We start from the raw sequence: 25,714 nt of genomic DNA on the forward strand, positions 1-25,714 counted from the left end.
CTGCATCAACCCAGATGTTTATCTGTATGACTATAAGTTCATGGGAGAGAACTCAGGGAGGATATGACAAGCCCTCTGGGACATGATCCACCCAATTCCCTTCACAGCTTAACGCACTTTATTTCCAAGGCTAACACATTCATAAAAACTGCACATATAGCTGGGTGTGGTGGCGCACGCCTTTAATCCCAGCACTCGGGAGGCAGAGGCAGGAGGATTTCTGAGTTCGAGGCCAGCCTGGTCTACAAAGTGAGTTCCAGGACAGCCAGGGCTACACAGAGAAATCCTGTCTCAAAAAACAAAACAAAAACCTGCACACATCATTACACCTCTAACAATTTTATTGTAACTAAACAAAATTATGTGTGCTTATTTTATTTGGCATCAACTCACATTGACAAACATTTAAATGGACAGACTCAAGTTGATAGAAGTATGATACAAATCTGGTAAAGCGAATCCTCAAGACTCCATAAAAAAATACCCCAACCCTCCCTTGCCAAAAGTCCAATCGATTTTATCTTAGTATCTAAGATATCTATCCAGGTTGTTTTTCATAAGTCAATCTTGGCATTTTTATGGACAATTAATTTCTCTATTTACAAAAGGCATAATTATTTTTATTTTCTTAAATTAAAGTTGAAGTTTTTTTTTTTTTCTTTTTAAAGTAGCCAAGATCTACAGTTGATCTATTAAAGGTCACAATCTTTGTAAGTTCTTTTTACTCTTTTTAGTTCCAGGCAAAGGACCCACTTTACAGCTGGCTTTTAGGATCTTGCCATTCAAACAGTCTTTGTTGTTATGGTAAGCACACAGACACTTTGTACAATATTCAAATTGACAGCTTTCCCGTTTGCAGACTGCTCGCTCTAAATAGTGGTCATATTTTGCAGGGAAATTACAGCGAACACAGGCTTTGAGGCTTTCGTTGTTCTTCAATGTCTTCGCCACCTGAGAGAAAAAGAAATCCATGTGTATTTTAGTATCCTGAATGTTATTAAATCAGGAAGGAGAGCCATGTCTCCAATATAGACATTTAAGTACCCATTACCTAATGGGTTCAGAGTAATAGGCGCCTTTAAACTCCTGAAAGGTATGCCTTATATTCAGCTGTTCTCCTTTTGACAGTAGCAACTATAAGATGTAGTATGGGACAGTCTTGGGATATTTCGAGGTCACTACTAAGAGTAGATGAAAGGGACAGATGTGACCTCTACTGCCTTAATACAAACCCAAACATCATCATGTGATGTTATTTAGTACCAGACACCATGTAGTGACAAACTGTCCTGTGAAACCCTTTCTTACTTTAACTATAAGTGTTCCTCATTTCTAAAACTTTCCCGATAGTTACCTCCACGAACTCATTGTGCCGGCTGAAGGTAGACACTTTCTGACCACGCTGACTGGCGGACTTGATTTGAACATCTTTTTTGGGAGGTGTCCAGGTTGATGACTTTTGAACAGAAGTTAGTGCAGCTCTGCCCACAACATATCCTCTAGTTGTAGCATGTAGTGACAACTTACTGCTCTCCTGATTGAAAGTTTAAAGAGAGATTTTCAATTCTTTTTCGTACTCCTGATAAAGGGATCCCACAGGACTGTAATAGTAGCTCCTCCAAGCTATGCACAGAAACACTCCAAAAACAAACTCACTCAAAGTGTGAATCAGAGACGCCTATTAGGAATTTAAGGTGCCTTTTAAACCAGCCAAGACCAACACTAAATAAAGTCCTGTCCACAGAACAAGTAGATAGGACTATTCTTCCCATACCAATAGAGGGCAGCAGTCAGCTAACACATTCACTTTAGGATTTTGAGAACAGGTTCAAGATGTAGCTCCATGCTGTCTTTAAACTTCTCAAGCCTCCTGTATTTCAAGATTACAGACACTTGAGACCATCCTGCCTTAGGAGCATACTTCAATCATGTAATGATCAACTGTCAGAAATACTACAATTGCCGGGCGGTGGTGGCGCACGCCTTTAATCCCAGTACTCGGGAGGCAGAGGCAGGCGGATTTCTGAGTTCGAGGCCAGCCTGGTCTACAAAGTGAGTTCCAGGACAGCCAGGGCTATACAGAGAAACCCTGTCTCGAAAAACCAAAAAAAAAAAAAGAAATACTACAATTAGCAAGTACTTTAGAAAATTAAACTCTTCCTCTATACCAGTAAGTTAACTGGTTGCTTAAGACCACTTTGTGGTTGGTGTGTCTCAGACAAAGTAGAATTTTTTAAACTTAGGCTTATTAACAAGTTCTATAGAAGATCCACACACTGCCTGCGCCCCACACCCTTCCTCCCCAGGAAGCTGCCATTTCTTATGAATTGAATGAATTTACAAGCATGTTTCTCCCCCCAAGAGCAATGGCAGCTTAAGCGAAAGAGCACTTTGGAAGACTTACAATGACTCTCTGCATGGTTTTGCTGTAGAGCTGGAACGCTCCCTTATTGGTTTCCAGGATCTTCTTCCAAATTCTGCTCACTTTAGACAGACTGGAAACAAAGGAGACAAAGGTCTAAGTCCCACAGAGAACTGAAGGGGATGACTACAAGCTACACTAACCGAACGCACGCGCACTGACACTGGGTGGGTTAAGATCTGGGATGACAGAGCCCAGTTATGAGTGCTTAGCCAGACTACCAAAGGGCCAGCCAAACTCCCACCAAGCTTGTTGTATCCATTTTTGTCTTAGAGTATCTACTAGGATAAGCAACTTCACACCAGTGCAATGTATGCACCTCCACCTTTGTGTGACAGGATATTAGGCTACTTGTAACCAATTCTGAAAAATCTATTACATCAACTGAAATGGCACACCTCACAATGCTGACTACAGAAACCACCCACTAATAGAAACCACCTTATCTACCCATTTCATTGCAGCTAGCCAGATAATTCAGTATAGAATACATCCTTCTAATGGAGACCATGAAATGCAAAGTGACAAGACTGAATGCAGATTTCCATAGATTTTCTTCCATTTCAAATGTCAACCAAACATTAAAAAAGTCAGCACTGTAAGACCATTTTACATTGGTCTGCACAACCAGGTCCTTTGTTATCTAATATACATGCAGTGTGCAACACACTCAAACTCACTTTATTAAGTCCATGCCGCTGAGCTTAGTCAAAATATTAGCCAACAGGTGTATAAATCCCCTCCGGGAGAGCTCAGCCAGGATATCTAGGTGTTCCAGGCCCATTTTCTTGCCAATTATATTTTGCAGTCTAAAGTTTCCGCTGGCAATCACTTCCTTCAGCATTTCTCGATCCACTTTAGAGTTTCGCTTGCCATTCTTTTTTAATGTCGAGCAAACCACTCTTTCAAAATGCAGGACAGGCAGCAGGGTTTTGTTGGGATGCTGGTCTGGGCTATGTGATGGCAGCAGACGGGTCTGGGGACTGTTTCTGAAATTCTCCAGGATAAGGATGCCATCATCACGGTCACTTTGTGTGAATGATGAATAGCCACTGTCCTCATACAGTCTACTGGCCTCTAGTTCTGTTTCGTTTGAACTATCTAGTGTGTTTTGTACACGTTGATTTTCCTTGTTATCATGTCCCACAATTGGTGACTCGATGAAAGACAACCTCTCATGGTTTCTAACACAGTCCTTACAGGAAGGTTCCAAACACACGGGACTGTAGGAACCTTCTATCCCACTGTCCTCAGGCTTCACCACTTCAAGCTCAGAAAGCTCAGGGTTGCAATTAAAACACTTCATTGTAACAGAAAGAACAGGGCTTTCTTCTTCACAACCTACAAAAAGAACACAAGAAATAGAATAAAAATCACTTTTGTGGTAACTTGTTCCCCAACTTCTTGCTGAGAACTGAACTCAGGGTCTTTACAGACATTATCATAACCCTTATATACCCAGCACCAGAAATGGCTATCTTCCGTTACCATCGTGTGCATGTGCCAATAAACAGAATATTAACTCAATACTATTAACTAAAACCCATACATGACACAGTTCCAGGATGCCACATCCCATCTAGCTATCATTTCCATAGGCTTGCTTTAAACTAATGAACTAAGCCTCCTCTTCTCCACTTAACTCTTCTCTGTGGCACACCAAGAGTCATGCTGCACAGGTGAAGCTGATGGGGCAGCACATCCACCCCCGGCCCTGGTTCCCCCTCCCTTTCATGAGTCCCCTTAGTCAGTTCCTCTGAACTGAGACTGAGACCACATTGCCTCATTTCTTTGAGACAGAGGACTTGCAGGAGCAAGAAAACCATAGTGGACAGACAGCTCTGGCATCAACACAGGGAGATGCTCTTCGTCTGCCCTTTACAATGTTCACCTTTGACCCACACTGCTCTAATTCTTATCTCACAAGCCGTTCCAGCTGGCCTGGGACTGCATTGCACATGCTGCCATCATTTTGATTTTTAAGTATTTTTTCTTTTAAACTTTTCCAGCCTACAGGACTCTGTTTTCTAAATTAGAGAGAAGTATCAGAAGATAAAAATCTGGATCTTAACACACACACATACATACACACACACACAGAGCTAAATCCATCTGAGATCAAGAGATTTCAATTTCTAAGTGCTCCAAAACAGTAAGAAATATTTTGTATTATGTTCATGTTGAGCAGACATAAAGGCAGATTAAGGAATTCCATACTCCCCCAATCAAACAAATGTGGGGCATATATCTAGTCTTGCTATTTCATTCATCTGATATCCACTTAATGGCAAAAATTTGGCCTCAGTTTTCCTATCCACAAAATGGAGAAGAAAACAAAACTGGATTAAATGAATGATCTAATTAAAAGCATCTGTTTCTTATCTAGTTAGTCACAAAAAGGCAAACTTGCTGGCATTTCTTACACTGAAAATCAAGGTAAATTCCACACAAGCACAAATTAGGAGGCAAAACTTCAAATGAAAGAATCTCTGCTGAGCTTTCTGACCAGCTTATTCTATTAGGTTTTGGGGATGGGGGCTGTCCTTAAATGAACTTACAGATAAAACAAAAAATATTTCAATGTTTTAGAACTCACATTAATTAGCACCCCTCAGCCAATCATGGGATGGGGGAAAGGTGGATAGTTAAAGTGCACCAAGTCTGACCTTTCATTTAACTTATAAACACAGATTTTACACTCCATAGTAAAGACTGTAATTAAAGCTGGCGTTAAAGTCTTAGCTCTTCCATATGTTAGCTAGGTTTCAGTCTCAGTACCCAGCCATGTGGCCAAGGTCAAACACCATTCCTTCTTTGTGTAAGGGTGAGGAAAGGTGATTGAAAGTATAAGTCAAGAGAAAACCTTTAAGCCTACTTTGAAAAATATTTAAATGTTCTCATTATTTTTTAAGGTTTCTTCAAGGCTGTAAACCAAGTGGGGGAGGGGAGTTGGGGACAGCAAGCATTTCCTGAGGAAAGCTGAGCAAAAGAATCCCATCGTAAACCATTAAATTTCTTATTTTCTAACGGAGACCCAGGTAATCTTTTACAAACACATTCTGCTAAGTTAGTACTTTCTTCTCTTCAAGACTTAATTCCTTTTCTGATGAAGAAAGATTATTGAAGATGTGTGTGTATATATATATATATATATATATATATATATATATAGAGAGAGAGAGAGAGAGAGAGAGAGAGAGAGAATGAATTACTTCTTCCTTCAGTTGGAAATTTTCTACGGTAGAACTGATGCATCTTTCACTGAGATGCCAAGAAGGATAATAAATAAATAAGAAAATAAACAACTGATTCTCTCTGCTCTCACCTAAACGTTGGAAAAAGTGACCATTAATTCTTCAAAACACCGGAAAATTAAACAATCCCTCCTCGACTCTTTCATCAGCTAAACACTACAGGCAAACTCACCGTTTTGGAGGAAAAAGGGCGCTTTTTAAAAGGCCCTGCTGACTCCAGGCCTTGAGACTTACTGAGAAGAAGCAAAACAGGGGAGAAAAAAAAAAACAAAACTTTTTTCATTTGGTACAGTGGGCAGGCGGGGGCTGGGGGGTCCTTTACATTTGGCGGGAGCTGAGAAGGAGCCCCTAGAAATGCTGAGGGGGTCGGTGGTGGGAGGTGCCCCGAGGGCGCGGTGCACGAGGGAAGGCGGGAGATAAGCGCGGAGCTCAATCTCCCGCGCTCTCCAGCCAGGGCTCTGAGGGCAAAAAGTTACGGAGACTGAGTATGGATGTGAGATAGATGAGTTGTGAAATGGGGGGCATAGAGGCTAGAGATGGGGCCATCTGGCCAGCTTGGAGTCCCACAGTCCTGTCACAGCTCGAGCATGAGTTGGGGAGGGCAGCAGAGGAGGGGGCATTTGGCGCCCAGGCAGGGGGTGGGGTGGAATCCGGCGCGCAGAAGCCACTACCTTGCATGTCCCCAGTGCAGGGTCTCAGGGTGGGATGGAATGGTAGGACCCCGTACAAGGCCGACCACATCTGTCCCACTCTGCACCAGCCACCCTTGCTCCGCGCCTTCCTCCCAGTCCCGGGCCCAAGGAGGTCGCCTGAGGCCCGGAACACCGTGATCTGCAAGCACCCAGTTTCTGAGGCTGCCGCCACAGAGAAAAGATTCCCACGATGCCCGCCTCACACTCACCGTCCACGGTAGTCCGCGCGCCAAGACCGCAGGGACAGGAGGACGGCCGGCGCAGATCACTGCAGGTGCGCCGGCTCATGCCGCAAAACTCGGACTCCAATGCAGGGGAGATGGCGGAGACCACAGGAAAAAGGTGGACGGCCTGACGATGCGCCGAGCCGTAGCTCTTAAAAGGCGCCAGCTGGTACTTTTAAAATCTTTGAATTTGGTGCCCAAATCAGAACAGACCAATGGGGCGCGGCGTTTGCACGAGCGTGCCAATAGGCAGGCGGCATGAGAGGACGCCCTCGCTCGCCCAATAGGAGGGCGCGGGGGCGGAGCCAGCCCTGGAGCCAGGGCTCCTCCCACACGCCCAGAACCTCGCCTCCCCAAGTTGCTGAAGGAGCTGGCAAGCACGCCCATGTAGGCGTGGCCTACGAAGGCGGCTGGTCGTCTGCGTAAACCCGCCATGCTGCCCTCTCCCCGCACCCCCCTCCGTTATCCCGCGAACCGGCTTCTCCAGAGTCCTCATGTCCTGGGGACAGCTCCGACTTCTGCCTGAAAGTCTGTGATGGACACAGACGGGCCCCCAGTCTTCCTCCATCGTCTGTTACGAGCGAGTTTGCAGAGCTGCAAACCCGCCACTCTAAGTGCACACCTTCCGGAAAACAAGCCCTTCCCCTGGCTCCGGACCCGCCTCTCTAGGATTTAGGCGCGCTCTACTCTCCCTCCTAAATTGGCTCCGCCCCCTGCCTGGAGCTCCTGCGCTTGCGTATTGCGCGGCCGCCGCTACGGAGTTGGCGGGTTGGCGCTTGCGCGCCAGGAGCCTGGCGGTTCCCTCCGGGCGGGGCGGACTAGCTGGGCGGGACATGTGACCCGAGAACCGCCCTTGCCCTGGGGATGGCGCGCAGCCAGACCCGGGCGTCCCGTTGCGTGGCGCCTTCCGCAGGCGGAGGGCGCGGCCTAACCTAGACCTGGCTATTGCATTCTTTTTTTTTTTTTTTTTTTTTTTGGGGGGGGGGTTCGAGACAGGGTTTCTCTGTATAGCCCTGCTCTGGCCATTGCATTCTTTTGGGTTTTAAAACACCACGAATTCTTAAAAGTGTCAATTTGTATTTTATGTGTTCTTAACCTTCGTTGGCTAGGCTCAAGAAACAGCCGACCTGTTTCCCTAAATAAGTCAGACTCCCTTCTCTTTGGGGTGGGGTGCCCTGGCTACGTGGATATTTTTATATCAAAGGCGAGAGTGAAAGTATTAAGTCTGATGGTGAGCTATAGTACACCACTAATGATTCTGGGCATGCACGTCTTGAATTTATTTCTAAGTGGTGACAATACACTTAACTTCTTTTCAGAATACAGAGCAGTAAAGCTACAGGATATGCCATTTCCCTCTTGCTTTTCTGCAAGAGTATATGACTTTCTATTAGTGTTCCATGCAGCTCCTGTGTAAAGCGGGACCAAGATTGTACTGAGTCATACAAACGTTGGGTGGTTCCAGTTTTTATCAAATTCTTTTTGTTTATCCCTAGTTTTCTGGCATTTTCACGTTTGGAGTGTTACAAAAAAATAGGAATGTAGGTGGTGTTGCTTACCAAAATCTTTTTTTTTTTTTTTTTTTTTTTGATTTTCGGGACAGGGTTTCTCTGTGTAGCCCTGGCTGTCCTGGCACTCACTTTGTAGCCTCGAACTCAGAAATCCTCCTGCCTCTGCCTCCCGAGTGCTGGGATTAAAGGCCTGTGCCACCACGCCCGGCTGCTTACGAAAATCTTGACTGCTATTTCTGTTTTGTACCTGAGAACTTTGCCTCTAAGTAAAAAGGCTGAAAAGACACGAGCCCTGTCTTTAAGGAAGTTTATATCCTAATGAGAAGGAATTTGGCAATCAAAATTTTCAGTAAATGAAAGATACTAAACTATGTGTTAAAAGAACTGTTAATAGAGACATAGGTTGAGAATCTTGAATGGTCAGTTAAGTTTGACACTTTGAACTGTATTGACCTCGCAAAGAACTATATAAAAAAGTGCCTAGAGCTCAAGCAAGGGGGACAGGTGTGTGTGTGTGTGTGTGTGTGTGTGTGTGTGTGTTTGCATCCGGAAAAGTCAGAAGCTAGATCATGTGGTATTTGTAGACTGTACAGACTTTAGTTGGAGTCTTGCTGAATGGATATTAAAATGCTGCGTGGTCGGGCGTGGTGGCACACACACACAGGAGCCAGAAAACCTAGTTCCCGAGCAGAGAGAGCTACACAGAGAAACCCTGTCTCGAAAAACAAAAAACAAACAAACAAACAAACAAACAAAAAACCAAACCCTGTCTCAAATAAATAATTTTAAATGCTGTACCAGGGAGATCTTTGTGCATGTGAAATATACTCCCTAATGTGAAATAACACTAGATGCAGACCATTGGTGTGTACAATAGTGGATTTGGCTTTTAGAGACAGTGGGAACCTGTTACAGTGCTGAGGAATGACAAGAAAAAGCTTACTATTAGCTTGCCATTCTTAAATATCTTAGCAGTATTTTCACTTTATACGATTGTGCTTAGAAGTCTAAGATCTCACTGTGGTTTCAGAGCTAGTCAAGAGAGAGCACAAACTTTTGCATCCTCGTGGGGAGTATTCTTGAGGGCAAAATGAACCAAGTTCCTTTCAGCAAGAGTCCAGTAGTTCCTTCTGTTATTCCAGCAAGTGATATTCTTTGCTGGAACTTGATAGTACATGTTCCTGTTTCTACTCTGCTTGACCTTGGAGACTCCTTATCTTTTATTTGCATATACAGAGAATTGGAAGTTTCAGGTGGGAAGGCAAGCTTCGCAAACAACAGAGCACCTGGAACGTAGCCTTTGGTTCTTCACTATAGTCTGAAAGTACTCTTCAGCATTTTTCCCTTCCTGAAGAAAACGGCTGACAGGCTGTCAGGTTGTTGGAAAATCTCAAATTTCTACAAGGAGACAAGCATGTTTTCTTACATGCTGCAATAATTTGTCACAGTCCATGTCAGTTTTTCAGGTTAATTAAGCGTTGACTTTCAATTATATTTGAGCTTAATTGTGTTGGAGCAGTATTACCTGATGCTCCTAGCTGGCTCGTGGGCACGTGTGAATCTCTTCCTCCAGTAAATAGAGAGGGCCATTCTGCATTTCACTAGATGCCAGTCTTTTCATGCCCACTTGTGTCAAGTTTTTTGTTTTTCTCCACTTGGGTGAAATATGACGTACAGAGAAAATTGCCTTCATTCCTTCAAATTCTGTTTACAGACTTAGTGCAGACAAAACATTGAGGTATATGGAAGATAGAAACCTTCCCTGTGCTTACCTACCGTCTATGCTCTTGAGATTCTCTGAACATTCATTTATGGATAAAATAAAAATAAGTAATAAAATGAATAAAATAATTGTGAAGTTCCAGAGTGCTGAGACTCATCACTGCCCAGAATCATAAGGGGTCATCCTACCATAAAGTTTTCTTTTTACATATGCAAGTTAGGCCATTATTGATGTGTATTTTCACCCTATTCTGTAACGTTACCTTTTCATTTCTTTACTAAGCAAACAGACTTGGGATAGAAATCAACCAGGAGCCGGGCGTGGTGGCACACGCCTTTAATCCCAGCACTCGGGAGGCAGAGGCAGGCGGATTTCTGAGTTCAAGGCCAGCCTGGTCTACAAAGTAAGTTCCAGGACAGCCAGGGCTTTACAGAGAAACCCTGTCTCGAAAAACCAAAACAGCCGGCGTGGTGGCGCACGCCTTTAATCCCAGCACTCGGGAGGCAGAGGCAGGCGGATGTCTGAGTTCGAGGCCAGCCTGGTCTACAAAGTGAGTGCCAGGACAGCCAGGGCTACACAGAGAAACCCTGTCTCGAAAAAACAAAAAAAAAAACAAAAAAAAAAAAAAAAAGAAAAACCAAAACAACAACAATAACAACAACAAAAAAAAACCCAAAGAAATCAACCAGGAAATTTACAATGTTGCAGTGAATGTTGCTTCTTAAGTATTACCGTGGTTTGTTTTATACTCCTTATAGCAGTACTATAGTAATTTCTATAGTGGAATCTTCCCTGAGTCCTAGAACTTAGGGAAGTGAAGAAAAGGGCACTAGTGTGGGATGCAAGCGACTCAGTGCCTTGGAGATGGCTTTTGGATGTAGGGCCTCAGGGGACTTAAGAGGTAAGGGCAAAAAGGCCCAAACTTGGAACCATCTGCTTATCCCTTGTCTAAAAGCTTTGGACACCTTCCAGAAGGTGTAGGTCCACATACCTACTCGCTGAATTGGGAGAAAGTTTTCAGTTCCTGAATTTGGGAGGATACATTCAGACCACAGCGTATGGAGAAGTGTTGTAGGGTACAGATAAAAGGAGTCATTACTTCTATCTTGAGAGTAAAGTATCCTTTGGGATGGACTTTGACACCTATCTGCAGAAGTTTGAAGTTTCTAGATTTAGGCAGGTAGGAAAAGTGTGTGGCTCATAATGAAATGGTTGTGTAAACCATTCCAAGGATCTCAACATGTTATGGTTCTATTAGGCTTCTATTGCTTTTATACCGCTCTGCCTTAACTTTTTATTGACTTCCAAATCACATCTAAACAACTAGGGATTCCTTAGTGAATTCACAGATGGAAATCTGCCAGTTACTTTGCATGGGTTGATAATGCACGAATGGTATCTTACTTTTGTTTGTTTGTTTATTTTTGTTTTGTTTTTCGAGACAGGGTTTCTCTGTGTAGCTCTGGCTGTCCTGGAACTCACTTTGTAGACCAGGCTGGCATTGAACTCAGAAATCCACCTGCCTCTGCCTCCTGAGTGCTGGGATTAAAGGCATGCGCCACCATGCCTGGCTGGTGTCTTACTTTTAAATCTATTATTTTTGCAGTCCGGAGTATTGAGCTGAAAACCTTCAATATGATCATAAGCACACACAGTGCCACTGAGCTGCACCCAAGGCCTCTGACACATTTTATGCTTATATTGTTGAAATAGCTGCATAAGCTTTGGACAGTTCCTTTCTAACCAGCTATGATAAGCTATGATATCCTAATGCACAGGTAGTTTAAAACTTCATCTAAGTTTTTTTTTTTTTTTTTTGCTTGTAATCTATAGGTCTCATACCTTTCTCTTCCCAGGTACTCTTGGGAAGGTTAACTGTTTTTCCCTTGTTAATTGAATGAAATCCAACATTTGGTTTTGTTTTTGAGACTGGGTCTATGTAGTCTTGGCTGTCCTGGAACTCACTATGTAGACCAGGCTGGTCTCAATCTCATAGATCTGCCTGGCTATCCATCCAAGGAGTGTGCCACCACTGCCCAGTAAAATCTAACATTTATTATTCTTCACAATCCATCTTAACCGTCTTTTGGATCAAGGAGAGATTAGGTAAACTGTAATTACTTAATATAATTGTAATGTTAAGGTTAAAGCAGAAATAATAAAATATGGGAGACTCTGAATACAGTTTGAATAATCAGTCTTGAGTTGTGTGGGTTTTTGAAAGCTATTCACCATCTTAAAAATGTAAAATACGGCTCCTTTAATCCTAGAACTAAGTAGGCAGAAGCCAGCTTGGTCTACAAAGTGAGTTCCAGGACTATTACAGAAAAACAGTCTAGGGGTTGGGGTGGGCCAAAAACAAAAAACAAACAAAAACCCAACAACTGCAAAATAAGGGGCTGGAGAGATGGCTTGGTAGTTAAGACCAATGGCTGCTTTTCAGAGAACCTAAGTTCAATTCCCAGCACTCTCTGGGCAACTCACAACTGTCTCTAACTACAATCCCAGGGGTCAAGCACCCTAGTCTGGCTTCCATGGGCATAGTGGACAAACATACATGCATGAAAACCACCTATGCATATAAGAAGCAGATTAATATACACATCTGAAAGGTAAAGTCCCTTTCATGAGATTAGAAGGGATACTGTTCATATAACCTGGTTTATGCATTAAGCACTGTAGGCAGCTTAAAAATCCTTGCCTATCATTAATAGTTTTGTGCTACTTTCAAATAGTGAGGCAATAAATACTCAGTATAAAGTACACTGCAAATTACAAGCTGGGTTTTCAAGGCTAAGAATACAGCAGCATGGACCAGTCAAACCCTCCCTCTTTCAATACAAATTTTTGTGACAACAGTGCCAAGTCACAAGAAAAAATGGAGGTACTTTAAACTGGGCAAGTCTCATGTGTTAATGCCCCATAATGGCTGAACAATTCATAGTATCAATATCTACTTTGATTTTCATAGATGAAAATTCAGGTCTCTAGCTGCATATGAATCAGAAGATGGCCTAGTCGGCCATCATTGGAAAGAGAGGCCCATTGGTCGTGCAAACTTTATATGCCTCAGTACAGGGGACCACCAGGGCCAAGAAGTGGGAGTGGGTCGGTAGGGGAGTGGGTGGGGAGCGTGTGGGGGACTTTTGGGATAGCATTGGAAATGTAATTGAAATACCCAATAAAAAAATATGGAAAAAAAATTCAGTGCAGTGCCTTGATAAAGGGGATTAGAAGTCTATTAAGGGAAAGCCACTAGATAGTATGTAATTGGATATTTGTTTGAAGAAGCCAACTCTACCACATCTAGGGAAAAAGGAGAGAAATCTGAACTATTAATTTATCTGAATAAATTACTTGGGATTTACCATAAATTTTGTCATGCAATGATATTTAAGTAGGATTGTGTCTAAGTGCCAGATGATATGTATGAGAGTAAAATGTCATGTTTGTAATGTATTTCAGACATTGAATGTATGAAAACATCACTGGGCAGTGATTCTGGGTGTTTGATAGTTTACAGACATTAGCCCCATTCAGAAGGGACTCTGAAAAAATTAGTTGTGGGCTGGAGAGAGATGGCTCAGTGGTTAAGAGCACCGACTGCTCTTCTGGAGGTCCTGAGTTCAAATCCCAGCAACTACATGGTGGCTCACAACCATCTGTAACAAGATCTGACTCCCTCTTCTGGAGTGTCTGAAGACAGCTACAGTGTACTTATATATATTAAATAAATCTTAAAAAAAATTAGTTGTGACACTATATACTTAATATGATCACATTAGTACCACCTCAATTTTAGAGGGGACACATTCAAACTATTGAAGTCTTTGCTGGTAGCACATGAAGCTTGTAAGCAGTAGGTGGTGGAGAAACACTGGAGGTTTCATTTCTCCTCTTCCATGGCACAGCCTCAAGGGGTACTCCTGGACACCATAATGGTTAATTTTGTAGACTTGGCTAGCCTTGTGACTGTAATGGCTAGTTGTCAACTTGACTATATATGGAATGAACTACAATCCAGAAATGAATGTTACACCTTCTGGTTTTTGAGGCAAGAAGACAACATGCCTTTGGTCCAGATCTGAAGCTGGGAAGATACCTCTGATCTGGGGCCACACCTTCCGCTAGAAGCCTCTGTAAGGACAATGGATGAAAGGAAGTTTGGTTCTTTCCTGCTTGTCCTTGCCTGGCCATTACATCTATTCCTTCACTGGCCTTGAAATCTACTTCTTCAGATTCCCACATATCCCAAAGACCAGCTGAGGCACCAAGTCCTGTGGGACTGAGCAACTACTAGATTCTTGGACTTTCCATTCACATAGCCATTGTTGGATTTGCTGGACTGTAGACTGTTAAATCATTCCAATGAACTCTTTTTACATTTGTAGAGGTGGGGGGTGGGGGGTAGGGGGTGGGGATTCATTCCATAAGTTCTGTGACTCTAGAGAACCCTAATATTTGTTAACATTATTTTGGGTCTCCTCAAGGTTTGGAGGTTTCACTGTCATTTAAATCAGTGAAATATCAGTCATGGTAACATGTTTTATCCAACTGGAACAAAGGCCTGAGTAGAGAAAATCCAACCTCCTCTAACCAAAAGAAATTTCCCTAGCAAACTCCCAAGTAGAGTTAACCATGAACTCTTCTTGGTCTCCACCCAGCTGCATCACACATAGACTTGGACACATGGTTCTCTATGTGGGACCATCCTTATAGTGAATTTGTGTAGACACATCTTATTGGTTCTGTTTTTCTGGGAAACTGATATAGAAGCCCACCAGCGCTTACTATTCAGTAAAGCTCACATCTTGATAGGAGACGTTTGGCTTACCAGCTCCCATGGGCTTGAGGTTCTGTTTGCAAGGCCCAAGCTACCAGTTGCAGGGTAAGCCAGGAACATTTCCATCATTGAGGGGCTACCCTTACAACATGCCAGAGTCCATTCTAGGGAGGCAGCACCTCGTGTAGGTGCTCCCTTTCCCTAGAACTCTGTGTAGGCTGCTCTCTGTACTATCAGCCCTAAGGTGCTTGCCTGCATCGCTTCTTGTTAATTCCACTGTCAGCTTCCGTTGCCTTCCGCCATATTAACATGAACAGATCTGCTTTATATTTGAAATTTCTGATTAAATATTTTGCATAAAACAACTGTCTTCCTTTGTGTCTAATTTTTTTTTTAGAGAGAATTGTCCAAGAAACTGTTAACATTCCTCAAGAGAATACTGGTTAAGTATTTGCACACAATGGGTTTGCACTAGAATTTTCCTAGTTTACATAAAAATATATCTTTACAAAGCAGCTTAGTCTCTTCCGGAAATCATTTCTACTAGAGCTTCATAATCCGAACAGTCCTTCAGTGACTGTATCATGTCATCCAGAAGACAGTGTCCTTGCATGAAGCTCTCCAGGTCATGCAGTGACTTGTTTATTCTGTGATCTGTGACCCTGTTCTGTGGAAAGTTGTATGTTCTTATTTTCTCTGATCTCCCTTTAGTTCCAACCTGGGGAAAAAAAAAAAATGGGAGAGGTATAAGAGATGCATTTAGATCCAGAACAACTTAAACCAACAGCAATGCAAGAACCAAGTATAAACCCTGACACCCCAAATAAAATAGGGGTCTGCTTCAGAGAAGAAAGATTTTATAGTCAAGATAAAAGTATCTGAGTCCTGCCTCTGCCCTTTCAATGCTCTATGACTTAAGGTTAGACTCTAATTTCCAATCAGAAAAATATTGGTTACATAATGACAGAATCTGGCAAATGGCTGATATTTAAACAGTAGTAGCAGCCTATGTATGTATGCATTATGTATATTATGTATATGTTACCTCTAGGAATTAAAGTCATCCTTTTGTGGCGATAAGGTGATGAGTATAATAGTAAAGAAGTAATGGAAGGACTGGGTATGACATAAAATCTAATACACAGCAGGAGGTGTAAGCCTCTAGTACTTCTGCTTCTGTACGTGCAAAGGGTTAAAACCTGCGCAGGGACATGGTACACTTTCACACATCTGAGAAAACCCCCTGGGACTATAAAACACGGTAAAGTGTACACAGATACTGCCCTTACAATACATACATAACGAAGTAGTAATAACAAAAATGACACTGCCTATAAACATGCTTGTGCTTCTTAAATTGATTTGTACCTGGATCTTCCGAGCATTGTATCTTTTAGCAGTCTCTTCCTCCAGATGCATGCTATATAACCTTGCACGTAACTTCCTCATAGCCAGCTCCCTGTTCTTCAGCTGAGATCTCTCTTGCTGGCATTCAGAAATGATACCTGAGTAATGTTATGAAAAGTAAAGAGTTTTAATACAAAAATCTTCTTTATTACCAAGGACTATTTCTTTTCTTTCTTATCCTTTTCCTTCTTTTACAAGGCAATAAAAACAAGAATCAAACAGAAGACTTTAATTTTGTTTTTTGTTTTTTTTTTCTGAGACAGAGTTTGTTTGTGTTAACAGCCCTGGCTGTCCTGGAACTTGTTTTGTAGACCAGGCAGGCCTTGAGATCCACCTGCCTCTGCCTCTCAAGTGCTAGGATTACAGGCGTGCACCACCATACCTGGCAGACTTTAAATATTTTTAATACATACTTTTTTCAGAGCTTCACTTTTTAAGAGACTTATAGATATGAACATATATAGAAGCTACAAATCCTATTATTAGATAAACAGATTAGAGTTGAAGATTTCCTGTTTCAACCTATTTTTATTTATACACCCTGCTCATCACCGCAATATTTAACATTTTTCTATATTTAAAGGACAAAGTCTTACCTGACCACCAGACTTCATTACTCCTGGTTACCAGGAACTATGGTAATTTAAGACCCATGTGTGTGGTAGTCAAAGATTGCCTGAGCTGTATTAACTCGTTGTCCCTTGTCACTCACTCACAGCCATTCCAGTAATACTTCAAAACACAGGTCTACTAAGTGGACAGTTACTTTGCCCAATTCTCTAGATTTTAAAGTCTCAATGGAAAGATGCTCCTGAAATTGTATCAAGACTGTCCATGTGTCAGGCTTCTGTGTAGGAAGTCCAATGCTTTTATTGCCTTCAGGGCCCTTGTTACTATCTTAACCCTACAACTAATAACTGGTCATTTAAAACATTTTCTGATAAATAATTCATATAATACTGTCACTGAGGTTTTTTGGGAAATACAAAATCTACTAAGTATATATTCCATAGCTCAATTGGCAAGACTGTTCTCTTCATAATGACTAACATGGAGATTCCTGTGCCCCTCCTTCTTCCTGGCTTTGTAATTATCCTCAACAGCATCAGCTACAGAATCCAGTGGTTAGTTATGAGCTCTTAATGGCATAATTTGGTATCTGGAGATCTGCTTCAGTGGAAAACTAGTCAGCCCCCCAGAAATTCATCTTGACTCAAAGTTTCATGTTGAAGAAGGACACACATCCCTGTAAAGAAGCAAGCACATACCTGTAGGCAGATGAACTATCCGAACAGCACTGTCTGTGGTATTTACGTGCTGACCTCCAGCCCCACTTGCTCTTTTAGTATCGATTCTCAAATCTTTAGGATTGATCACCAGTTTAATCTATACACACACAAAAAAGGTGGAACTTTAAGAAACAATTACACACACCAATTGTTGTAACGTGAGACCCACACCATGTAAATGGATGTCACCCATAGAACTGCATAAAATCTGAAAGATTTAAGAATAGACCAGAGGTAAAATATCATTTTAAATGGTTTGCTTTTTCTTTTAAATGAATGGAGAAAGCAGCAACACTCCCTAATCCTCAAAAGCTGAGCTTTCTGCCTCACAACCAACAGAACTAGGGACTGTTAAAACAGGAAATTTGGGGCTGGACAGATGTCTCAGTGGTAGAGAGCACGTGCAACCCTTACAGAGGATCTCAGTGTGGTTAGCATGTCAGGTGACTCCCAGCCTCCTTGGACTTCAGCTCCAGGGCATCCTGGCCCTCTTCTGACCTTTATGGGCCACATGCACAAAGATGCACACACATAAATGTGATTAAAAAAACCCAGAAATCAAAGATTTTAGGAAACAAAAATAATAGCAGTCTGAGTACATGAAACTGTTTTGAGGAAAAAGGGGATACTGTTTTTAAAATAATATAACCATAATTTGGAGGCAAAGACCATAAAGCCAGGTTAGGCATTCCATGAACACTGGAATCCAACAGGGTGAAGCACGGTCCCAGGAGAATCCATGAGAAGCACTATGTTTAAAGATGTCCGTTCCATGAACAACTAGAGACTGCTCTCTATGGTGTGTCAATCACCCTGCAGTCAAACCCCCCTCAGAGTTGCTAAAAGAGCTAGACAGAACCTGGAGCATGCTCTATGTCTCAGGAGCTAGCAAGGCTCCTGACATCGACTCTCCTGCATTTCTTCTCTTAGCTCTTCTGATCTCACTCAGGTTCCCCACAGAAATTAAACCCATCAACCCTACCTACAACTAAATAGTACTTTCTCTTAAAATTACTAAGTAGAAACCCTCAAATCTCTCATATTTCACCTTTTGTCACTTTTAGCAGAGGAGAAATTAAATTAACAAAACAGGTTGTTTTCTTACACAATGAGGTCTTGCTTTGTGAGGCAAAGCACACACTCCGGGCCTTTCTAATACCTCTGGGTATTAGAGTATCATCTGTGCTGAAAGATCAGCCCTTTACTGATGGCAACTGGAGCACCCATCCTGCAATGCAAAGCGAGGCAGGCAACCAGTGTGTATATTACCTGCCACACTAGGGAGACTTACAATGTCCATTTCATGGGCAAAAAAAATATCCAGTGTATATCTAGACAGTCTAGAAACATTTTCATTCCTACTATCTGTTGTAGAATTACATTTCTTGAATTAAATATTCAAGAGCAACTCAAATTATGGAAGGAAGACCAAATGGTAAGGTTACATAGGTGCTGGGAGAGGAGCGGTGTGCCAGCCCCATTGCTAGGCTTTACCTCAGTCGGTTGGGGCAGAATCGCCACTGTCATGGTGCTAGTGTGGATGCGGCCTTGCTTCTCTGTCTTTGGCACCCTCTGGACTCTGTGCACTCCTCCTTCAAACTTCATGTGTCTATAGGCTTCCGGGCCTCCAATGCTGGCTGACGCATGTCGAAGGCCACCTAGAAAACAGAATTGAATGATTGTTATCATTTCTGCCATGCGGAAACAATTGACCATCACATGTCTGTAACACGTGATGCAACTTTTTCTCAGGAAGTTAAAAAAAGCTACAATGTAACTGTTAGTCAAGAGTGCAAGCACATTAAAAACTTTATGAAGTTTGGTATCTACTGTTTTAATACATAGTGTACATATGTGTATATATGTGCAACACATGTGCAACAGGCGCATATGGAGTCAGAAGACAACAGTAGATCCACTGGAAATGGATTTAATACCCGTAAGAGGGTAGTTGAGAGCCACATCTGGGTGCCGGGAACTGATCTCCAGTTCTCTGCAAGAGCAGCAAGTGCTGGGAACTGCTGAGCCGGCTCTCCAGCCCTTACTGTATAATTAGTTAACCTCACTTATTAATCACAGTGCTGATGAATTCACATGAGCAATAGCTGAAGACCACCTTTTTGGTTTCTTTTTGAGACAGGTTGTCCTGAAGCCCAGCCTAGTACTGAATGTAGTACAATTCTCTTGCTTTAGCCTCTTGGGTGCTAGGATTAAAATGTGAGGCCAGAGTATCCTAAAACTACTTTTTAAAGCTAGAAGTGCTTATCTTGGAACAGCTTTCCACCATACTTTACAGGGAATTTCAAAATTGTCATTGTATTTAAAATCATTAGGTAAATAATGAGCATATCACTACTTAGTCCTTACAAATAAGTTCTGATCATCAGCTTGCGAACCCTTTCCCCAAGACATACTGTATGTAAATCTATGCCTTACGAAAACTAATCTATTCACTTCCTGACTGTGCTGGTTAGAATATTCTAAGGAGCAACTTCAACTGAAAAATGACTACACAATAGTAATGTGTAGGGAAGTCTGGGAGACATTTCTTGATTGATGGATTGGCCACTGGATTGGGGTAGAGGGTGATGCTACCCCTGGGCAAATGGCCTTCGGGTACATAAGAGAGAAGGCTAAGCCAGGAGGAGGAATCCAGGGAACAGTTCTTCTGCATGACCTAGGTTTCAGTTCCTGCCTCCAGGTTCCAGCCTGGAGTTCCTGCCCTGACTCCTCTTCAAGGTACTGCAAACTGAAAGATGAAATAAATCCTGTCCTCCCCAAGTTGCCTTTGGTCATGGTGTTTGATCACAGCAATAGAAACCTAACTAAGACACTGACCTAGTTCACTGGGGAAATATTCCAGTGTTTCAAAATGCCATCTTTTAAATGCAGCGTACTGCTGGTACATGTCAAACATCTCAGAAGTGAAAAGCATGGCTTCCTGACCACCCACACCCGCAGTCACCTCCAGGATCAAGTCACTCCCATCCATTTCTTCCGAAGGAACCAACAGTGAGATGATCTGCAAACAAAAGACAACATCTTCCTGTAATTAACCACTACCAAGACCATTGCTCAAAGGTATGGATCAGGGAACTTAAATATAGAACCTAAGTTTCTCTAAACAAATGAGCTAATATTGCTCTTTGATACACTTTGACCATACTGCTAAGTAAAAATGTATAGTGCATAATTTCCAGTAAGGTATTAATGCTCCAGTATTATAAAATGCATTTACTTGTGATAGGTTTGTTTGTATTTCTTCTTGGAATTCTTAGTTTTGTATTTTCATGCTCCTGTCTCCACCTCCTCAGTGCTGGGGAACAAGAGTGTACAGCACCACAGTAGATCTTATGTGGTACTAAGGGCTGCACTCTATCACCTCCCTGATCAGGTAGCTGGGAAGGAAATGTCTGGGAGCAGGGCGTTACGCTACATGTCTTGAAGAGCAAGGCCCAATATGGAAGGAGAAGAAAGGTGCGCATCCTGCATTTGTTCACTTGGAAGAGGAAGCTATTGATTTTGGAAGTTGAGGACTGGCACTCTCTGGGTGCTAACATAAAATTATGTTCTCATCCCAGGAAATTCACTTTGGCTCCAGTCTACAATTGTCTATCCACAGTGAAAAGGAAAAAAAAAGAAAAAAAGAAAAACAAGAAAAAGAAAGAGCAGAGCTGTCTGTATCTGTCTGCCTTTGCAGTGAGAAGAGCTGGTACAGGAATTTATCAGTGAGACTTGCACAGCATGCAGCTCTTGTAGCCTGAGAAATTCAGATGGTAAGCAGCATGTCCTTTTCTGCTTTAAGATCCTCTCTGATGCTGGTAACTCCTGCATGGAGTGAACAGACAGGATGTGACGGGTCCTTCCTTCTTCTGGCCTCTAGAAGTACCAGGCATGCTTGTGGTTCAGACACACTTGCAGACAGAAACACAAATCAAAAGAAAAATCAACAGCAACAAAGAAGTTCTATGTCCGTAGCAACAGGCTCCTTCCCAGGACCCCCTGCTAAGCCTGCAGTGATGTGAGAAGGAGGACGGCAGAAAGGCTTTATTCTTCACATATATAACATACCTGATGCTTCAGCTCAGTTATTTCTTTTTGACACAAAGCTATTTCACTCTCTGCAAGTTTCTTTAAATCTTCATTCTCATCTAGGAAAAAAAGCAGCGGTTACATTTTGCTTAATTGCTATTGAATTGCTAATAGATTTTCAATTAGTGTTAACACAGCTGAAGGAAAAAGGAAAATGTTTTTCTTGTTCTTTTCATAATTGCCACTAATTAAAATTACTGATATAATGGTTTTTATAAGTATATAGCTATAAAAATGTTTTTTTCCTGAAGATGAAAGAAAGTTAAATTTAAAATATTCAATATAAACATTAAGACTAAAGTTCTCTATATTTTTACCTCTAGAAAAAGCAGTAATAAACAGACTTTAAAAGAAAAAAAAAGTTAAGAAATGGCTCAGCAATTAAGAGCACTTGATACCCTTGCAGAGAGTCTAGGTTCAGTTGCCAGCACTCACATGTTGGTTCACAATCATACAGTTCCGGTTCCAGGGGTTCTGTCACCCTCTTACTTTTCGGGCATCAGCACCAGACATGTATGCTGTGCATTCATGCAGGCAAAATACTCCTAAGTATAAAATTCGATTTCAAAAATGTTTACTGGTTGTACTTGCTGTGTATGGGCATTTACCTGCATGTGTATGTGTGTAGCACACGTATTTATGCCCTCAGAAGCCAGAATGGGGTGCCAGATCACCTATGACTGAGTTACAGTTGTGAGCTGCTGCTACCTGGGTGCTGGGCAGAAAACCTGGGTCCTCTGCAAGAGTGCTCTTCACAGTTGTGCGTCTCTCCAGCCCCAGGAAACACTTAGTTTACCAAGTTAGGTTTTACATCAGCAAATGGATGCATTTAACTAGTTAGAATGCCCAAGCAGGGGCACAGGAGGTTTAAACGATTAAGCAAAATTGAAACCTACAGTTGAAAGTTAGTCTTAGTGAATGTTTCCTTAGGATAAAGTATCCAACCCAAAACATTCAATGGAGTCTGTCCAATGTTTATATAAATATTCCTTTCATCTCTCTCTTTTATTAAAAAGGTTTACTTATTTTATATAAATACAGTGTAGCTGTCATCAGACACACCAGAAGAAGGCATCAGATCCCATTACAGATGGTTGTGAGCTACCATGTGGTTGCTGTTCTAGTCAGTGCTCTTAACCGCGGAGCCCCATCTCTGGTTTTATGATTATTTTATCTTTGAGTTTTCCCTTTCTCGTTTTTTCTCTATGGACATTTGCAGCCTAGGATAGACGGCAATTACATGCTGTTTTTGCTCTGAAACATCAAATGTACACAGAGCTCAAATGTGTGTGCTTATCTATTAAACCTTACGTCAATGGGAGGTGGGACAGTGCGCAAACAGGACCTCTCTTTGAGCAACATTTTACAGCTCTAAGTTCAATGGCTGCCCTGCTTCAGAGGGTTCTGTTCTCTCTGATTCTTTAGGTAATGGCTGTTGTCATCAATTCTCCACCCCAAATAAAGCACTAACTTGATAACTGGAAGTTATGTTTAGATTTCCAGATTACAATAATCAGACTTCTAGTTAAAATTCTCATTGGTAAAATTGCCAAATTTAGGGCTGGTGAGATGGCTCAGTGGGTAAGAGCACCCGACTGCTCTTTCAAAGGTCCAGAGTTCAAATCCCAGCAACCACATGGTGGCTCACAACCATCTGTAAAGAGATCTGGCGCCCTCTTCTGGAGTGTCTGAAGACAGCTACAGTGTACTTGCATATAATAAAAATTAAAAAAAAAAAATTGCCAAATTTAAATACGTTTTCCAGTATAAACTGAGAGAGTGAGCTTAGCCTTTCTAAGTATTGGCGCACTCTTGTTTCTTGCAACTGGTTTCTACAGGTTCATTTAGGTAATTCAGCCCCAGTCCCGTGGGTCTGCCAGTTCTTTCTGGAACTCATGGTTTTCTTCTCCCCTCCCCCCAGATATACTGCACTATGCACTCCTGCCTTGTTACTGTCTCTACATAGTTCCATCTGTTAGTACCTACTCTGATCTCTCTGACCATGCAGGCACAAGAGCTTTCTTCTACGTCAACAGTGAGCTTTCTCTAAATAATGCCACTTCTTTGCCTAAAATGTGAGGCGCTGCCCTCCCTCGGTCTATAGAAACAATGATAATCCTTCGTCTATCAGGTTGCCGTGGTTTGAATAGGAATGACTCCTCTAGACTCGTGTGTGTGTGTGTGTGTGTGTGTGTGTGTGTGTATGCTTGGCCCATAGTAAGTGGCACTTTTGGGAGGTGTGGCCTTGGAAGAAATAGATCGCGGTGGGGGTGGTGAGCTTTGAGGTCTCATATACTAAAACTATGCCCACTGTGACACCCAGTCTCCTTCTGCTGCCTGTGAATCAGCTCCATCTCCAGCACTAAGTCTGATGCATGCTGCCATGCTTCTCCCCTTGAGGATAATGGACTAAACCTCTGAATGTTTTCCTTGCTAACACAATGTTTCTCTTCTGTCGCCATCTCCCATACCTATTCTACACTTCCACCATACAGGACTTCTCAAGCTGTACCTTCATCCATGTTGGTCACTTCTGCCTCCTAGCCCTTTCTCTGATCCCACCTAACCACCTCTTCCTTGACTTAGTGATCCATTGTAAAGCTACTTTCTGCTTTTCAGCACTGCTTTTTATACTGAAATTAAAAGTCCTTACTCCTTATCTGTTTCCATTTTCGTACACATGAGAGTACTCAAGCTTGCAGATGTGTGAGCCAAGAGGTTGATCTCAGTAACCAACCTCAATCCCTCTTCCCACTTTCTTCCAGGCCGGGTCTCTGAATCAAGCCTTAAGTTCCCAAGTGTGTTCTACTCGGCAGACGTCTCTGGAGGCTTCAGGAACGCAGACACTTTGGAATCTCGAGGGAAAAGTGCTGAGAACTTGAATTTCCAGGTCTAGAGTTCTAACCATACAGTGCATCGCTCCTCTCACACTGCAGAGGGTCAATGCCATACACTCACCTGCGGCTTCAGTTCCTCTGCTGGGACTAGCGAGTCTTTCCTGTGCAGCTGAGCTGCCAGTGTGAGACCCCGACTTAGAGCGTTTCTCCCTAGAAGGTAAAGCCCCTGGATGTTCCCCAAGCTTGTTTTCCCTGATCTCTAAAAATACATCCAGAAAGAAGCTCTTTGTTCTCTGTAGCCAGCAAAAAGCCTTTTTGTTTCTATACTTTACAACCAGAGATGCCTACCTTCCTGTGCTGAGGACACCTAGATAAAAATTCAGAAAGAACTCACTCCCCACGCTTGCCTTATAAATTTCACCAAGGACACCCAGAAGAGAAGAACTCTCTTCCCAACTCCTCCCAATTCCTTAGCTAGCTGTTAAAAGCCCCCTACTGTCACTGGGGTCGAACTCCCCTGCCCGGCAAGGTGGAGGGGCTTCGTCCTCAGCTAGCTGATAAAACCTCTTGCAGTTTGCATCAGGTGTGGTTTTCTCTCCGGTCACTGGGGTGCTGGCCAGCTCATCCCGGGACTTGAGCGGAGGCCCAGCTTCGGGGGTCTTACACCAGGGGGTCGAGGATGAAACCGAGAACCTTAGTAACTTCTGAGGACTAACTTGGCAGAGCACCTTGCCCAGGGACTGCTCTAGAGAGCCCAATGGAGGATTATCAGCACCCTAGTGACAAGATCTGGAACGCAGATGGCTTCCGAACCCACTGGAGCGGGTGGCTTACCGTGCAGCAATGACTCCGTGTCCCGCAGCTCCCGCTCCTTCTCGTTCAGCAGTCGGGCGGCCGCGGCCAGCTGGGGGTACCCAGCGTCCAGACCACCGGCCTCCGAGCCCACCCGGCGCTCCAGGAAGGCCCGCAGGGGCCCGCCGCGGGCGAGGAGCTCCTCGGAAGGCTGCGGCGTGCGGCTGAAGGCGCGGCGGGCCCACAGGCGCCGGGCACCGCTCAGAAGCCCGCTCCGCATCCTAGCTGGGCCGCCCACCTATCAGAAAATATACAGACAACACTCTAGGAAGGACTCCCATGCAGAAATGCTCTGCCGGAAATGTTACGAGAACTTCCGGCAAAGCGTGGGACAGCGGGGAGGGCCTCAAAAGTCAAAAGGCAAGTGGGCGGGGAGATCTGGACGCGTTTGCCCCGCCTCCAACCCGAGCGCCGAAGTCTCCGCCCTACCTCAGGGCTCCGGATTCTCAGCTCCTCCTCCAAATGGGACAGGTCTGGGGCTTCAGCCCCACCTCCTCAGGGCGGAACTCCACTGTCTCAGCCCCGCCTCCATGGGGGCGTGGAAACCACCCACGCCTGATTCCCGCTTCTAGTGGGCGAGCTCCGCAGCCTAGGCGTGACCTTGAGATGGCGAGTACCTCCAATGCCT

General features: G+C 43.2%; 2 protein-coding genes across 2 annotated transcripts; both read right to left on the bottom strand.

Moving 5' to 3' along the window:
• Positions 1 to 377: 377 nt before the first annotated feature.
• Fbxo5 (F-box protein 5) lies at positions 378 to 7,197 on the bottom strand. Its single transcript, XM_085843331.1, has 5 exons — positions 6,578 to 7,197; positions 3,103 to 3,763; positions 2,405 to 2,495; positions 1,355 to 1,534; positions 378 to 951 (listed from the first exon to the last, which is right to left on the bottom strand). The coding sequence occupies exons 1-5, from the start codon at positions 6,654 to 6,656 to the stop codon at positions 700 to 702; spliced, it is 1,263 nt and encodes a 420-aa protein (XP_085699457.1). The 5' UTR covers positions 6,657 to 7,197; the 3' UTR covers positions 378 to 699.
• A 7,035-nt stretch (positions 7,198 to 14,232) lies between these two features.
• On the bottom strand, positions 14,233 to 25,399 carry Mtrf1l (mitochondrial translation release factor 1 like). The gene is made up of 7 exons (XM_021174749.3): positions 25,069 to 25,399; positions 21,377 to 21,456; positions 20,144 to 20,327; positions 18,800 to 18,963; positions 17,285 to 17,402; positions 15,978 to 16,114; positions 14,233 to 15,327 (listed from the first exon to the last, which is right to left on the bottom strand). Exons 1-7 carry the CDS (start codon positions 25,304 to 25,306, stop codon positions 15,127 to 15,129), a joined length of 1,122 nt encoding a protein of 373 aa, XP_021030408.1. The 5' UTR covers positions 25,307 to 25,399; the 3' UTR covers positions 14,233 to 15,126.
• Between the last annotated feature and the right edge of the window lie 315 nt (positions 25,400 to 25,714).

Source organism: Mus caroli, unplaced genomic scaffold, assembly GCF_978045245.1.
Source record: "Mus caroli unplaced genomic scaffold, Mus_caroli_1 scaffold_9, whole genome shotgun sequence".
NCBI lineage: Eukaryota > Metazoa > Chordata > Mammalia > Rodentia > Muridae > Mus > Mus caroli.

Bases quoted from the DNA above. Each gene is read 5' to 3' on its own strand.
- Fbxo5 (XM_085843331.1), bottom strand. From the start codon at position 6,656: ATGAGCCGGCGCACCTGCAGTGATCTGCGCCGGCCGTCCTCCTGTCCC. The intron at 3,764-6,577 runs GTGAGTGTGAGG...TTCTTTTTGTAG, and splicing joins CGCGCGGACTACCGTGGACG to GTTGTGAAGAAGAAAGCCCT. The intron at 1,535-2,404 runs GTAAGTCTTCCA...ACTTTCAATCAG, and splicing joins AAACCATGCAGAGAGTCATT to GAGAGCAGTAAGTTGTCACT.
- Mtrf1l (XM_021174749.3), bottom strand. From the start codon at position 25,306: ATGCGGAGCGGGCTTCTGAGCGGTGCCCGGCGCCTGTGGGCCCGCCGC. The intron at 21,457-25,068 runs GTAAGCCACCCG...TTTTTTTCCTAG, and splicing joins CACGGAGTCATTGCTGCACG to ATGAGAATGAAGATTTAAAG. The intron at 17,403-18,799 runs GTAAAGCCTAGC...GTGTGTGTATAG, and splicing joins TTCTGCCCCAACCGACTGAG to ATTAAACTGGTGATCAATCC.